This window comes from Anopheles funestus, chromosome X, assembly GCF_943734845.2.
Source record: "Anopheles funestus chromosome X, idAnoFuneDA-416_04, whole genome shotgun sequence".
Classification (NCBI taxonomy): Eukaryota; Metazoa; Arthropoda; class Insecta; order Diptera; family Culicidae; genus Anopheles; species Anopheles funestus.
In genome coordinates, this window is record NC_064597.1 from 5415832 (window position 1) to 5430779 (window position 14948).

The 14948-nt window shown below is 39.9% G+C and overlaps 1 protein-coding gene across 1 annotated transcript in view; it reads left to right on the forward strand.

Annotated features, from left to right (window-relative positions):
• LOC125761088 (mucin-19-like) overlaps positions 1 to 14948 on the forward strand; it is a 50313-nt gene that overhangs the window by 5243 nt on the left and 30122 nt on the right. Inside the window, exons 3-4 of the mRNA XM_049421912.1 lie at positions 2087 to 2351; positions 14672 to 14922. Of these exons, the coding sequence (XP_049277869.1) occupies positions 2286 to 2351; positions 14672 to 14922 (317 nt within the window). The 5' untranslated portion in view covers positions 2087 to 2285. The remainder of the gene's footprint in view (positions 1 to 2086; positions 2352 to 14671; positions 14923 to 14948) is intronic.

Consider the following 14948-nt stretch of genomic DNA (forward strand, 5'->3'; position numbering starts at 1 on the left):
ATACACGCGGCGTTGTCTAGCAGTCTTGATACATGGCCCCCGTATGCACCATATGGATGTGCTGAGGTATGTATGTCTATATTACGGCTAGCCGGGCGGACACAAAACCTTCTGTCACGATAACCCTCCCCCATCTCCCTCTCTCTCCCTTCCCCAATCAACCCAAAACATCATCTTCGCTCCATCTCTTTCACAAGTGTGCAAGTGATGCTGTGGCGCCCGGCAGGTCCATCAGCGTTGAGGGTCGCTTGGATGTGGATATTATCCACATTGTGTCTTTTCGCTGCCGTTTCATTCCACCCCGCCGAAGCGAATGGTGCTGCACACACAGCCCGTACGGTACGGTAGAGGAGTTGGAAGTACTTCCCAGTTTGGCGATGCTTTTGAATGCTGCCCATTTTTTTGTTTTTGCTTTTGCTTCCCATTAAGGAAGTCACCAAATCGACGACAACCGTCTGCTTGGGAGATACAACATATAGCGCACTCAAAGCAGGAGAGCACACAAGTAGTAGACATATGCACAACACAGAGTGAGAAAAAAGTCATCCAAGTATGGTTTTGTTGCTCTTTTGCGCATGCAGTTTGACACTTGGCACAGAATCACTAGTGACCTTGGGCAAAATTTATTTCATCGATATGACACACTCAGATATCCTTAAGGGTGTTGCATAGATGATTACTACTGATTACTACATTTGTTTCAGATATTTTCTTATAAATCAATCTAAGAGGAAGAATAAAAAAAAATCTTGAGGAAAATTCAAAATTCAACATAATAAAACAATCAAGATTAATAAATTGAGGAGTCGATTCTACTTCAATTTTTTTGTACCGAGTACCGAGTACATTCCATCAGGAACTTTGCTGCACTTGGTATCATATTTCGATGGCTTCGATTTATTTTCTTACTATGGACGGGGTCATTTAAAAAACCCTTTAGCAATGTGTTTCATCCCTGCATTCCGCTACATCTCGTCGGATCTTACCGACAACGCCGGACCACATCATCCCCACCCTTTCTTCCACGTACTCTTTCTTTCACAGCGCGGCGCTTATCTGAACAACACCAATGGATCGGTATTTTTTTTTTTAATACTGTTTATGTGTACCCTTTTTCCCGCCGTAACCGTTGCTGTTGTGTGTCGTTTTTGGGCAGCTCGAACCGGCCCGAACCGGCGAGGTCGACCTCTCCGTCCGCTCGGTGTCTCGGCAAAGGCTTCGCGCGTCCGTGCGGCGAAGGCTCCCGCAAACGGTGCGCATTTGTGGGCTCTAGTCCGTCGATCGCACCGACCGTACCCGGTCAGTATTTCATTTGCAGCCTTATCCGACGGACGAAGAAGCCCCGAGCAGCAGCAAACCAGCTTTCGCTTTCGTTTGCGTCGGATGCGTCTGAAGAGGAACCCAAAAACCAGTGACCAGGGTGTTCTTAATGTTGTGCCAGTGACTGCCGAAGAAGGTTTCAGAATTCTAGCATAACAGTGATAAGTGAGGTGAACTGGCGAACAACAATCATACGCACGGATTAGTTTGATACAAGGTGCAAAACGGGATGATCATCCCCGTGTGTGAAGTTACGATGTGTTAAGTGAAGTTTTTTTCCAACATTTTTGTTTTGTTTTATCTTAAATTAGGACAATCGACCGTTCGGTGTTGTGTAAACTATCGGAAATTGATCTATTTTGTGCAATTATATTTAATGGTAGTAAAATATTTACATTTTTTTTTGATAATTTTAATAAGTGAGAAAATAAGGGACAAGTGTTTATTTAAACTCCAGAGTGATATTATTTCTTTATGTGTATGACTGTACAAAGAAAAGTTTAATAATCATTTAAAGTGGAACAGATCATCTTTTTTTTTTAATAAAAATAAAACTTGAATTTATTACGTTAGAATTGTGATTGCACAAAGCTAAAAGGTAATTATTTTTGTATAAAATTGTAATGCTCTATAGCTATTTTTTTCACTTTTACCATCCAATTCACATTGTGACAGAGTTAAAGATACATCACGGCTCACATGCCCCTTAAACAACACTTTGCATTTTTATGTATTCATACCATTTCTGCCATGTTCTCATTCGCAGTGCAACCGAGTTAGAACCTGAACGGACGACGATCAATCGACAAACGATCAACACAATCAACAAACATTCGCTGAAGGCGCCTTTTTGCTAAACGGAGGCGGTACGGTTTTTGCGCGTGATTAATTTGCCGGCAACACCCAACCAATTCATCCGCTAGATAAAATCATTCGACGAAAGTGATACCACCCCGGCAAACGCCATGGAGGCTCCGTTCGCCTGCGCTGATCTGTCGGCGATCACTGATGAAGATCTGTTGCGGAAAATGGTATGTTTGAAAATTATTTTTGGAAAATCATTTAAATTTTTGAGGAATATTTGTGGCACTATTTTATTAAAATAATGAGGATATTCTATTATAAGGATAAACTTGACAAACGTCCCTTGGTTGTAATTATGAGCTATTTAAGCCGAAGTTATCCGATTGTGTTTTAGGTGTTGCAAGACTCCAAGGTATTTCTCCTTTTTTGAAGAGATTAGACTATATCATATAGCTATCTAAGTTCCAATGATAAATAGAAAGTAATTCTTTAATACTCTTCAAATATTGAGAATTATCGGGATTCGCTACTTAAGCTACTCTTATTTGAAGAAAACACAAGGTCACTAGGTCGAGCGAACGATCCGCTTATGGAAGTTTATGTTGGACATGTTTCAACTGCATAAAGATGAGAAAGGTGATTCCAAGAAGCGCTGGAAACAATGGTCACTGAAGGTGAGGAATTGAAGAAGTTGTTTTGAATGAGATCCCCAAAAATCGTAGAAAAGATCCAGAAGTTTTGAGAGCCTCAAGAATTGTAAGAATTGGCAAGTGGAGCAGGGTAACATCATTGGCGAAATACTTCTGCAACAGTTTCCAAGGAAATCGTTTTTGCATTGTATTGCCCCTGATGATGATTGCGAGAATTCCAAGTTCTAATCCACTGCAACGGCATATCATCTAGCTTTGAAGATGCTCTGTGTCTAACAATTTGGGTAGAGTACTAAACTTTATCTCCAGACCAGAACTGATAAGACCCATGAAATTCTCGTCTACTTTGCCAAAAAATTGAAGAATGGTACAGAAAGTTGCATCTCTTATAGCGCCATCTGGTGTTATAGTGGTAGATGACTCGATGGTAAAGATGTTTGCATCAAAGGGTCGGGCATCGAATCCCATCTCCCTTGACCTCTACACAGGTCTGACTATCTAGTACTATAATTTAATATTTGTAGTGCCACGAAAAATAATTTTAACTCACTGTGCAGTGGGGCATTTAAGAATAGCCTAATTGTCGATAAATGGATCGATTTGAAAAAAAAAATGCAAAATTTCAATTAAAACATTTATTATTTATAAAAAAGTATTTAAAAGTTATTTACACTTAGTTACTTAACTTGTTGCAAAATACAATCACATCTGTAACCTTCGATAATGGCAATAAGTGAAGGAACAAGACAAAACAAGAAAAAATCAACTAGTGCGAATGCCATTCAGTTGCCTTTTTGTTGTTGCTGCTGCTGTCGTGTCATTCTATTCAATAGCAATTCGTGAAGCAAATGGAAAAAACAACGCCCAAATAAGGCAAGCCGCGAGGTCAGACCGTAGAAATTATGCTGAAGTGTAGTTTGCGTCTGTGTCGGGACGGGCGCTTGCACGTTTGCCCTCTTCCCCTTTACGTAGCAGACTTCACACTCAAAACGCCACCTTCGCCACCGCCGGGCGGTGCGTCATGGCACTCTGATCAATGGAGATGCGGTTTAGTGCACGGGGTTTTTTTTGCTGGCCTTTTTATGTATGCCAGGCACAGCTTTTGCCGCATTTGCCTTCTCTGGGAGCCGTCTCGTTAGTAACATCAGCTTTACACGATACGAGAGACCCGCGTACGGCACGGAACTGTAACGTCCAATTGTTTCAAGGTTGTGCCTTCATTTTATCCGTTTGCGATAACACTATTTCTATAGGACTCTTCGGGGGGGACCTGCATAATTTACATATTGAAGAAAATTATCAGATTTAAATATTCCCTTAATTCTATCAATTTATTGAGAGTTTAATTTTCGCGTAATAAATAGCATATCTCCTTTCCTAAATTAATCATCAACGTGCTACTGCCCCTCAAGCGATCACTGTGCCTAAGACACAAACCGACGAGACCTCATTGTAAGAAGACGACCGTGAGCCCCGAAGGAAGCTCGGAAGTAGCATTTCCTTTTACGGAAACGGAGTTTACCTTCCAGTCAATTAATGCGACATACAAAAGGATGTGTGCCTGACTGTGATGCTGATGTAAAGGGGGGAGTAGAAGAAGGCAAGGCAGAAGGTTCAGAGGGACAGGGGTAAAGCTGAAGGTTAACTTTGCGATTCCGAGTAATAATGCACTGGGTGATATAATGCTTTACAAAGAGAGAGAGAGAGAAAAAAAAGCCGAACACATCTCATTACAGATTCATGAACCGTGGATGGTGCGATGCGATAACAACTGAATAGTTCTGTGCGTTTGACATTGAGCATCAATGTTGCAAAAGCCGTTTTTACTTTCTTTAACCATATTGGTGAATTTTATTGAAAACTTTTAAGTACGAACCATTAAGTAAAACCATTACTAAGGCAAAATGATTTGCCTAGAAAACATAAAATCTACGTTAGTTTATTAGCCTTTACACAACCATAAATCTATTAAAATTTTACTGACAACTATACGTAAACTTAACTAACGCTAGTAAATCATATCGGTGAGTTTACTTTAATCGGACCAGTTAATAAATTAAGACTCAATCAACCATACACATTCTGTAGGTGTTGAAAACATTTAATGAAGTTTTCTCATACAAAAAAAAAAACAAAATATTCAAAAAATGCAGTGGTTCTACAGCTAAATGATATATACGAGATAAACGCTTTTTCTTATTTTTGATTGAGAGATATAAAAAACAACAAACATAAATTTCCATTTGAACAAAACAAAAAGCAACTTAATTTGTTATAACGATCAACATTACAGAAGTTTCCTTACAATGAGTTTTTCACACGAAGGGGTGCAGAAACACTGGAATAGATTAAATTGTAAGTGGGTTGACTTTATTTCAAATTATTAAAAAAAAGCCATTCGTGTTCCACGAATGACCTGTTGATATATTGAATATTTCATTTGTTTAGCACTATTCAAATTGGCTCGGAAGAAAAGAAAAGGCAATAATTCAAACAAAAAACAACTTCCAGCTCTGAATTTTGGGTCATTTGGTATGATTTTATTATCGACCCACGCACTCGGTATAGATGGTGGTGTGGAGTGTTTTTGGTCTCTTTTAGACGTTTTTCAATTCAATTTAATTTTTTTGCTGTTTAAATTTAAGGAACAGATGAATAAATACATAAATAAATAAATAAAAAAAATTAAAGCGGGTTCGTCGCTTGTTCAAATGTTGATGTCTTTTGTTTAGATTGTGGCAGAATTATTAGAATGTTCACAAAAGTGACGATTTTTATTGTATTTAAAAATGAAAAATTGTTCCTATTTGATGTATGAGCTTGTAAGAATATTATGTAGATGATTTATATTTACAATCCATCATAAAACCTATTGGCAAAACGCGTTGGGTTTGATAATAATTGATGTCATTGTAAGGTGTTGTTTCGTACAGATCGTAACGTTCTTGAACGCCCACTGGTCAGTAAGTCACGCTCACCTGCACGGCAACGATACTAATGACTGCCCTGACGAGAGTGACTTCATCCTTTAGAGGGTCCGAAATGGGGTACCGGAACCGGATTGCACCCCGCTAACGCCAGCTGGCAGCTGGCTGGACAATGTCTGCCGTCTGTAACATTTCTTTCTTGCGGGTGTACCGGGTTTATTTTCAACTATATGGCGTCATACACAACAGTGGACGGTGTTATCGTTTGTCGCTGATGCTGAAGGTGTAGGTTGTACACCGGAGAAGCATCACGTACTGGGGAAGGCCACCAACGGGGGGGAGGGACACAATTCCGTCATGTACAGGTTGGCCCACGCAATTCAAGTCTCTACTTCCCTAACCAAAAAAGCTTTAGCAGCACATGCGTGAAAGTCGTAAGCGTTTTTGGGGTCCGTCTAACGTTGTTGGAGGATAGGACCGTTGCGGTTAGGATTTTTGCCGGAAACTCGAGGAACATCTGCGCCTAGGGAAAAGTTCTCGAACAAAATAGAATCATTTGTATAGACCTGATGGTCTATAGAGAAGAGTAACAAATTTCAGTCTAATTTGGTGTCTAATTTTTATTTCCTGCGTATCATTTATTCATCTCTCTTTAGGTTATTACTCATGTTTTAAAAATAGAATTTATAAAAAACACAATAACTGGAAACAGAGCGGAAGATACAAATTCTATTTTACCTGTTTTTTCGTCGCACATTAATCTGGACTGGATGAATCATGCTCCAACCGCGCAAGGATTATCGTGAAAAGGTTTTTTTTCTCTTCAACTCCCTGTCTCTGTGCCCTAAATCGTATTAGTGATATATTTTACGACCATTTACTACCATCACTGTTCACCTGTGTCTACCGTATCTTCGTATACAAAAAAAAAACCAACAAATCCCCATCTCATAGGATGAAGAACTATAAATGATTTACAAACACCACCAAGATATCAAAAATAAAAAAAAAATAAAATCCCCGTACCCATCTCCTAGTGCTCTGTGGCGGTGTTTTCAGAATTCCATTATGCCTGTAAAGATCGTGGCATGTTGCACATTGGGAAGAAACGGAGCGCATCGTACGAGAGCATAGTTTTTGGGGGGGGAGCGAAGGCATGGGCAGCGCAACTGAGCGCGATCAGCGATAAAACGGAACCAGAAAGCATAAGTCAGAAATTCTTTCGCCTCCCTCTCCCTCCCTCCACCCCGCCCGACATAACGTGTCGGATTATGCTCTGCCTGTATGCTTTCTTTCTTTTCCCGGCGGTGCATTTTTTTGAGTTTTTGTTTTTAATGCCTGAGGTTTCGTAAAATAAAACAAAACTAGTTTTTCATGTGGCTGTAGTGTAGTGGAAATGTAATTGAAGCCAGAAAGAGAGTGAAACCTGATTGTTAAAAAAAATGAGAATTTATTGAAGAATTGTTTGAAACTATTATGAAGCCAACAAAACGCTTATACGAATATACGGAGGAGGAAGCCTTTAAAGAAAATATTAAAAATATTATATTTATGTCTTAGATTCAGATTTGCAGTTTGGAAAGAAATTTCCAATATTTAATTTCCTTCATTCATTCAATCCCACGTTGTTGGTAAAAGAAAGCAACTTGGAGTTGAGACGGTTGTGAGGTGATGCGGGTTGCAGATTAATCGGGAAGGGAAGGGGTGAATCTAGTCCAAAAATGACAAGACAAACCAATCAAACCGTTTTGGTTGCATTTATGGTCAGATGTTCGTCAGAGAGCACGGTTCGGTGTGTTCGATGCGTGTGGGAGCGATGACGGTGTCCTCTGTCCGACTGGAATGGAGGCGTTGCGGAGATAATTTGTTGTTCAATTTCTTCTACCATTTTCCACCGCCCGCCTCTTTTACCTTCTTTTATTAATTACGCGTCAACGCTCAGCGTGCCTGATGTTTGAATGCCGCAGCACTGCAGTAGGTCTGCTTCGGTGTCACCCTAGAACACTCAGCACTTTTTGTTGTGTTGTAGCACAGTCTGGGGATGTTCGCCTACTCGTTGAGAACTCACCCAATAACCCACCACAAGTTGCCGGAGTTCGCTTAAAAGCTGTTGCTTTCCAGTCAGATCTCACTTGTGGGGAGTGCACGATGGGAAAATCCCTACAGACAGACAGAGGTCTAGGGTTTGCTCTGGACGGAATGCGTGCCCAGAATCTGAGAACGGCAATATCCCATGGCTCAGTAACTCAGTTGCAACCCTTGGAAGAAAAGAGGGGAGACAACAATTTACCCGTGGCACAACTACGAACACAAAACGCAACACACTCCTAAAAGCGTTCAAAGTGATCGGTGATCGCCGTACGATCACTACACCCCACACACATCTTGGGCTAGGATCCAACACCCACACGGAGTGAGTCCTCTCGCCGATCGTGAGTAACTGGCGTTCTGTCTTTGGGGGGTGGGAGGGTGTCCATCCGGACACCCGGTCTCTCTCTCTCTGTGTGTGCGTGTGTTCCTCTGTACGGGCGCACAACACGCAGCAAAAAACGGCAGCCACCCATGCTCATCCGTTTCGGGCTCGAAATGGGCAAAAGGCATTGCGTCTCGATGCAAGAACTTTAGTTCACCCGAAGACGCAACGTAACGCTGTACGGTGATCGATCTGTCGTCCGTCGTGCGAACGCCATTTGTGAAGTGTTTTGTTGTTCTACCGTGGGGGGTCCCTATCCGGTGCGCTATCAACAACGTGATAATTAGTTAGACCAGAATTTGCATGTATTAAAGTGAAAACCAAACATAAGAAGCAAATTTTTTTTGCAATTATTTTGCTAAATCTGGTGCAAGGGTCGAGTAGAGAGAGAGAAAGAGTGGAGAAAGCCAAAAGCGTTCCTCCTCCATGTTTTGGAGCGCTTAAAGTGTGTTTAAGAGTTGTAAGCGAGAACTGAAAGAATTATAATAAGTGCAGTCGTTGAAGAAAGTTCTGAACAAAACCAAAAACCTCCGTCCATCTCGGCGTTACCGATCAGCACAGTCAGCATTCAATCAAAAAAAAACCCCCAGTACGATCCACGATCCACAAAAACCATACCTGAAAACGTGTGAACGCCAAACTATTAAAATAGCACAACAAAAAAAGAAAAATCAAATATTTATAAATATCGAGCAAACAGCGCTTTAATGAACCATCAATGAAAGCACCGGTTTCGCGTACGCAAACGCCCAAAAACAGAAGTTGGTAGAAAAAAGGGTGAAGTGAGTTCTCCTGTGGCGCGGTGAGTTCTCGTGCGAGACGTCGAAAAGCAAAGTGGTAAGTTTGTTCGGAATTCAGTGGCAGAGGCAGTTTTTATTTTCTTTCATCTTCACGTTCACGGGATGAAACCGTGGATGTGGGTTCGGTCCAGTTTTGGGCGACCGGTTTTTTTTCTGTTCGTTCTTGCGCTTGGCGCTTGCCTGCTTAACGGGGCACATATGTATGAACTTTCCCGAGTAATAAGAAATAGATTTTTAACATCACGTGTTTTGTTTGTTGCTTTATTTATAGTGAGTATAAATAGTTCATTTCTCAAAAACGAAGCGAAAGTATATAATTTTTTTAAAATTTATTTTTAAATTAGAAAAGAGAAGCAAACAAAAGATGATCGCATATATGATTTTATTGAGATGTTAAAAGCTATTTGATGAATTCCAGTTTTGAAGCATAATTCAAGAAAAAAAACATATTTAATAAGTGGTTATCAGCAAGTTTCGGCAGTGGTTTTAATATGAAAAAATAAATTAGCAATCACAATGTGAGATGTTATGCTTTTTCGGCGCGGTCTCGCGGTGTTGTGAAAAAAAACCGCCGTCCTGCAATAAAACATTCACCAGCCATTTAGAATGGCACATTAACCTGTTTTCTTATGTTTGCTTTTCCGGCGTCAAGTGCGTCAATCAAAGTAGAGCAAGAGAGAGAGAATACACAAAACCCTTAAAACCCTAAAAAAAAAATACTAAGCGACACAACATAATTATCAGCTTACTGTTAAAGTACTCATTGTTTGCAAAACCGGTAGCAAAATGGGTGTAAAACAGTATAAATATGCTGGTTTGCAAAAGTTTAACGAAACGGTAATTTTTTTTTCGGTATGAAAAAAGGAGTATTTTCTGTGTGAAAATATTCAAATGAAGCTCAGTAATACATTCAGAGCAGAAGAAACCATTTGGAAGGTTTTTCAGGAGGGAATTTTAAAGCAGTTTAGCTCAGAGTTACTTTTATTACCTAACGATATCTTGATGAGTTGTTGGGATGAGAAAAATGGAGCAAATCCGGAAGATATTCGCTTCAGCAATTCAGAATGCATCGCCATCTAACGGCAACAGTGTGAACCTTTTGTACTTCTTTCCACCGGTAAAGAATCACCTTATTTTCCATACTGCACCGGTGAGGTAGCCTTCTGTGTGATAAGGCAAGACACCAGATGTTCGAAGAAGGTAGAATCCTCAATACGCAAAAGGCAAACATTATCTCCGCGTGTAGCATTAGTTAACAATTATGTTGATTCAGCACATCCCGCAACCGACAGATTGTACGGCAGGGCTCGGAAGTTTGCGGGAAACTGGGCAGAAACTGGCAGGGCGGATGTCCGAGGGCGATGCTGTGCGTTTGTGGAATGTTCAATTTATTGCACCTTCAGCCAGACGGAACTGGTGCTACGATTACTCGAGTACGCTTGTTTTTTTGCAGGTGGTATCTTGCAAGATACCGTAACACGGCGGGAAATGCCGTAAATACAATGCCCGCCCAGAACGCTACGGTACGCTCCAGTAAGCGTCGGTTGGTGGGTGCGCTATGGTCGAAGCGCTTGGTAACAGATTGGTCAACGAGCTCTGCGCGCAGCGGTATTACGAAGTGGCGCCCACGGTAATACCCGGTGACTCGCCCGGCCCATTTCGCCGACTCACCGATGATGGTGGCCTATCATCTGGAAAGTAAAACCGCTCGTTTCTGGTTCCGTAAGGGAAAGTTTGATGGTTCGAAGCAAACAGTACGACCGTGTTAGGTAGTTACAGACAACGGTTATCTTCCATCAACCTCAAGCCTCTGAGCTGAGGATATAAGCAGATGTCTACGCCGGTCCTATTTTGTGCCGGTGTCTAGTACGGGCACATACATATGTACAGCGATAAGATGTTGTTCTCAATGTTGTTTATCTTGGCCTTAATGCATTCTGCAAACCCGAGCGACTTCTTATGTGGGGCATTACGGCTGCATCAAACTTCTCAGACTTGAGTTTTTTAATCGGGTGCGATTTTAGCATGTTTGTTCACGCCCAACTGATTGGAGAGTTCGTTGATACTGGTTGATCGATTGCTTACATAGGAACATTGATGTAATGCCGGCTATGGATGGAGATATACTAAGTCTGCAATATCATTATTTTTATTTTAAACTTTATTTTTTGTTCTTTTTTTCCTTCCAAGCATTATTCGAGTGAAAAGAAACTCATTGCAACCAATTGGCATTAAAATAAATAAATTTTTTTTTTTTGCAAAATTTCCCGAAAAATCGTAAGGGGTAAGCCTTATGAAATTTTCGAGTTGAAATTTTTTTGAAATTGTTTTTTTCAATTTTTTATTCTTTTTTTAGTTTAAAGCATTATTTGAGTGAAAAGAAACATATTGCAACAAATTCGCATTAAAATATATCACATTTTACAATTTTGCTACATTGCTCAAAAATGAGGAAAATTTTACATTTTCTCAAACAGGGTAAGGAACTTGGTTCCTCGAATAACTTCTGGCACAGACATCTGAGGACATGGCCGTCCAAGAAGAAAATGTAGCCATTGGTGCCATCTATCGACCACAGGTTAAGGATCGGCGATCCGTTGGATACCGACCGAGTTATAGTCAAAAGTTGGTGCAAAAATGAAGAAAATTTTACATTTTCTCAAACAGGGTAAGGAACTTGGTTCCTCGAATAACTTCTGGCACAGACAACTGATGGCATGACCGTCCAAGAAGAAAATGTAGCCATTGTTACCATCTATCGACCACAGGTTGAAGATTGGCGATCCGTTGGATACCGACCGAGTTATAGGCAAAATTTGGTGCAAAATTGAGGAAAATTTTCATTTTTTTTTGAATTTTTTGATTTTTATTATTATTTTTCACTCTTTTTTTTATTTCAAGCATTATTTGAGTGAAAAGGAACTTATTGCAACCAATTGGGATTAAAATAAAACAATTTTATTTTTTTTGCAAAATTTCTCAAAAAAAACGTAAGGGGTAAGCCTTATGAAATTTTCGAGTTGAAATTTGTTTGAAATTTTTTTTTCGATTTTTTATTCTTTTTTTAGTTTAAAGCATTATTTGAGTGAAAAGAAACATATTGCAACAAATTCCCATTAAAATATATCACATTTTTCAATTTTGCTAAATTGTTCAAAAACAGGGTAAGGAACTTGGTTCCTCGAATAACTTCTGGCACAGACATCTGACGGTATGGCCGTCCAAGAAGAAAATGTAGCCATTGGTGCCATCTATCGACCACAAGTTAAAGATTGGCGATCCGTTGGATACCGACCGAGTTATAGGCAAAAGTTGGTGCAAAAATAAGAAAAATTTAACATTTTCTCAAACAGGGTAAGGAACTTGGTTCCTCGAATAACTTCTAGCACAGACATCTGAGGGCATGGCCGTCCAAGAAGAAAATGTAGCCATTGATGCCATTTATCGACCACAGGTTGAAGATTGGTGATCCGTTGGATACCGACCGATTTATAGGCAAAAGTTGGTGCAAAAATGAGAAAAATTTTACATTTTCTCAAACAGGGTAAGGAACTTGGTTCCTGGAATAACTTCTGGCACAGACATCTGAGGGCATGGCCGTCCAAGAAGAAAATGTAGCCATTGATGCCATCTATCGACCACAGGTTAAAGTTTGGCGATCCGTTGTATACCGACCGAGTTATAGGCAAAATTTGGTGCAAAAATGACGCTTAGTAAATTTTAATTTTTTTGAATTTTTTGATTTTTTCATTATTTTTCACTCTTTTTTTTATTTTAATCATTATTTGAGTGAAAAGAAACTCATTGCAACCAATTGGGATTAAAATAAAACAATTTTATTTTTTTTTGCAAAATTTCTCAAAAAAAACGTAAGGGGTAAGCCTTATGAAATTTTCGAGTTGAAATTTGTTTGAAATTTTTTTTTCGATTTTTTATTCTTTTTTTAGTTTAAAGCATTATTTGAGTGAAAAGAAACATATTGCAACAAATTCCCATTAAAATATATCACATTTTTCAATTTTGCTAAATTGCTCAAAAAAAGCTAAGGCTATAGTCTATAGCCTGTTTGTCGAAGAACTCTGGATGATTCATCATCTTGTAGGCAACTTGTTTTTTTTTTATAACTTATAAAAGATGTCTTTTAAAGATTTATAATGCCCGTATCGGATAGTATTGTTTGTTATCAACTTTTGTTTTTACTGCTTTTTAGATAATATCGAGTTACAAAGTAGACAACTGCTCGAATGGTGATAGATGTATAGCAAAAAATATAAAAATATGGTAAATGAAGTAACCAAAGCAGGATATAACCGACCGGCATCAACCTGGTGCTGTTTGGTATTTTAAATTTATTCTCCAATATAATATATAGTGTGTGCCATATTAGGGTAATGTGAAGTCTCGGGTCGCCATTTTCGGTGTGTACCTTTTTTGGTACTGGCGAAGGCGAATGAATTGACCCACACGGTGTAGTATATGTATTTTTTTTTTCGCTGCTCGTTGCAAAACCGCACACCTACGATAAAACCACAACCCCTGGATTTAAGCAAAAGGTTGTGTGACCGGGATTCGTAGACTGTGGATGATATCATTGTACGGTTTGCGATCACCGATGGAGCAGTTTGGAAAACGACGAGCGGAAGTACTGCGCGTTTGGTGAACTACTTTTTTTCTGTATGACAAATTTTAATGTCTAGCAATAGGCGGCATTGGAACATTTTTTTCCAATACGGGTTCATGTGGATTTATACAAGACGAATAAAACCTTCGTGCTCTGATCATTGATAGAATTTTGCTTTTTTTTCTACTCATTACGATGCGATTGGAATAATTTTAAAAAAGTCGCCAACACATGAAGATGCAAAACGAAAAACAAGTTGCGGCTGCTTGCAATTAATGAAACGAACGTAATTATTTCCACCAACCAATAGTACAAATTACCGTACCGATTCACTCTCAATGACGCCCCACACTGCCTGTTGTCAAGCATTCTATTTCGAAAGCTGAACGACACTCCCTACAAGGCGTTCAAAAACGTTGCCGTTTGCTGTCATTACCAGATCGCGCTAAGCGCAGCAAGGGCATCTTGCTGTGAAGGATGCTGGAGGATGGGAGCAAATGAGGTAATAAATTCCGGACCCCAATTTGGAATTAAGAGAAACCCGAGCACGGTGACATGCGGCCCAGTGCTCATCGTTGCGGTTGATTTCGATAAGCGGAATATCCTTTTTGGTCTTGTTTTCGATTGTGGAAGCCTTTTGCAGCAAATCCATCTACTACGCGTATGGGCGTAATGATGGTACAAATAAAAAAAATCCCCATTTCGACACCGTCTTGGCGTACGAGTATGAGCACGAGCGTTAATGGAGCTCAAAAAAAACCCCAAAATTGTGATCACTGTGGGTTGGTATTGATCGAAATGCACCAGTTGGGGGTTTGGTCTTATTTGGACTGTCCGTGCTAATGAGCAATAAATGGTTAATCTACATACAGATGACTTAACCACACCCATCTGCTGTACGTACTATTTCTTGTATTATAAAGAACGTAATAGACAATTTGTTCTTTACCGTGAATTATTGTGCTGAGTAATTTTTTTTCACTCTGAGTCACTCTGATTCTTATAAGAATTACTATTTCTTCTTCAACAAACATATTCATTAATCTAAAATTTGCTTCATTTCTTTATGATTCCAGTGGCAACAGGCGGAGGACTTTTCGCGCAAGAAAGAAATCCGGGCGTATATGTACAAGTTGCGCGAGCAACGGTTGAAAGATTTTTACGCCAGCAACGACAGCAGTCCACCGTACTTCCTGATGGATAATGCGAGCGCTACATTCGGGCTGAAGAAGAGCACAGTCACTGGGAGCCATGGAGATTCGCTCGTTGACCAGAGTTTCGAGAGTTTCAAAACGAAGGAAATCCGTGACTCGGAAAGCCCAACCAGGTAAGCATGAGGAGCAAGTACGCTAT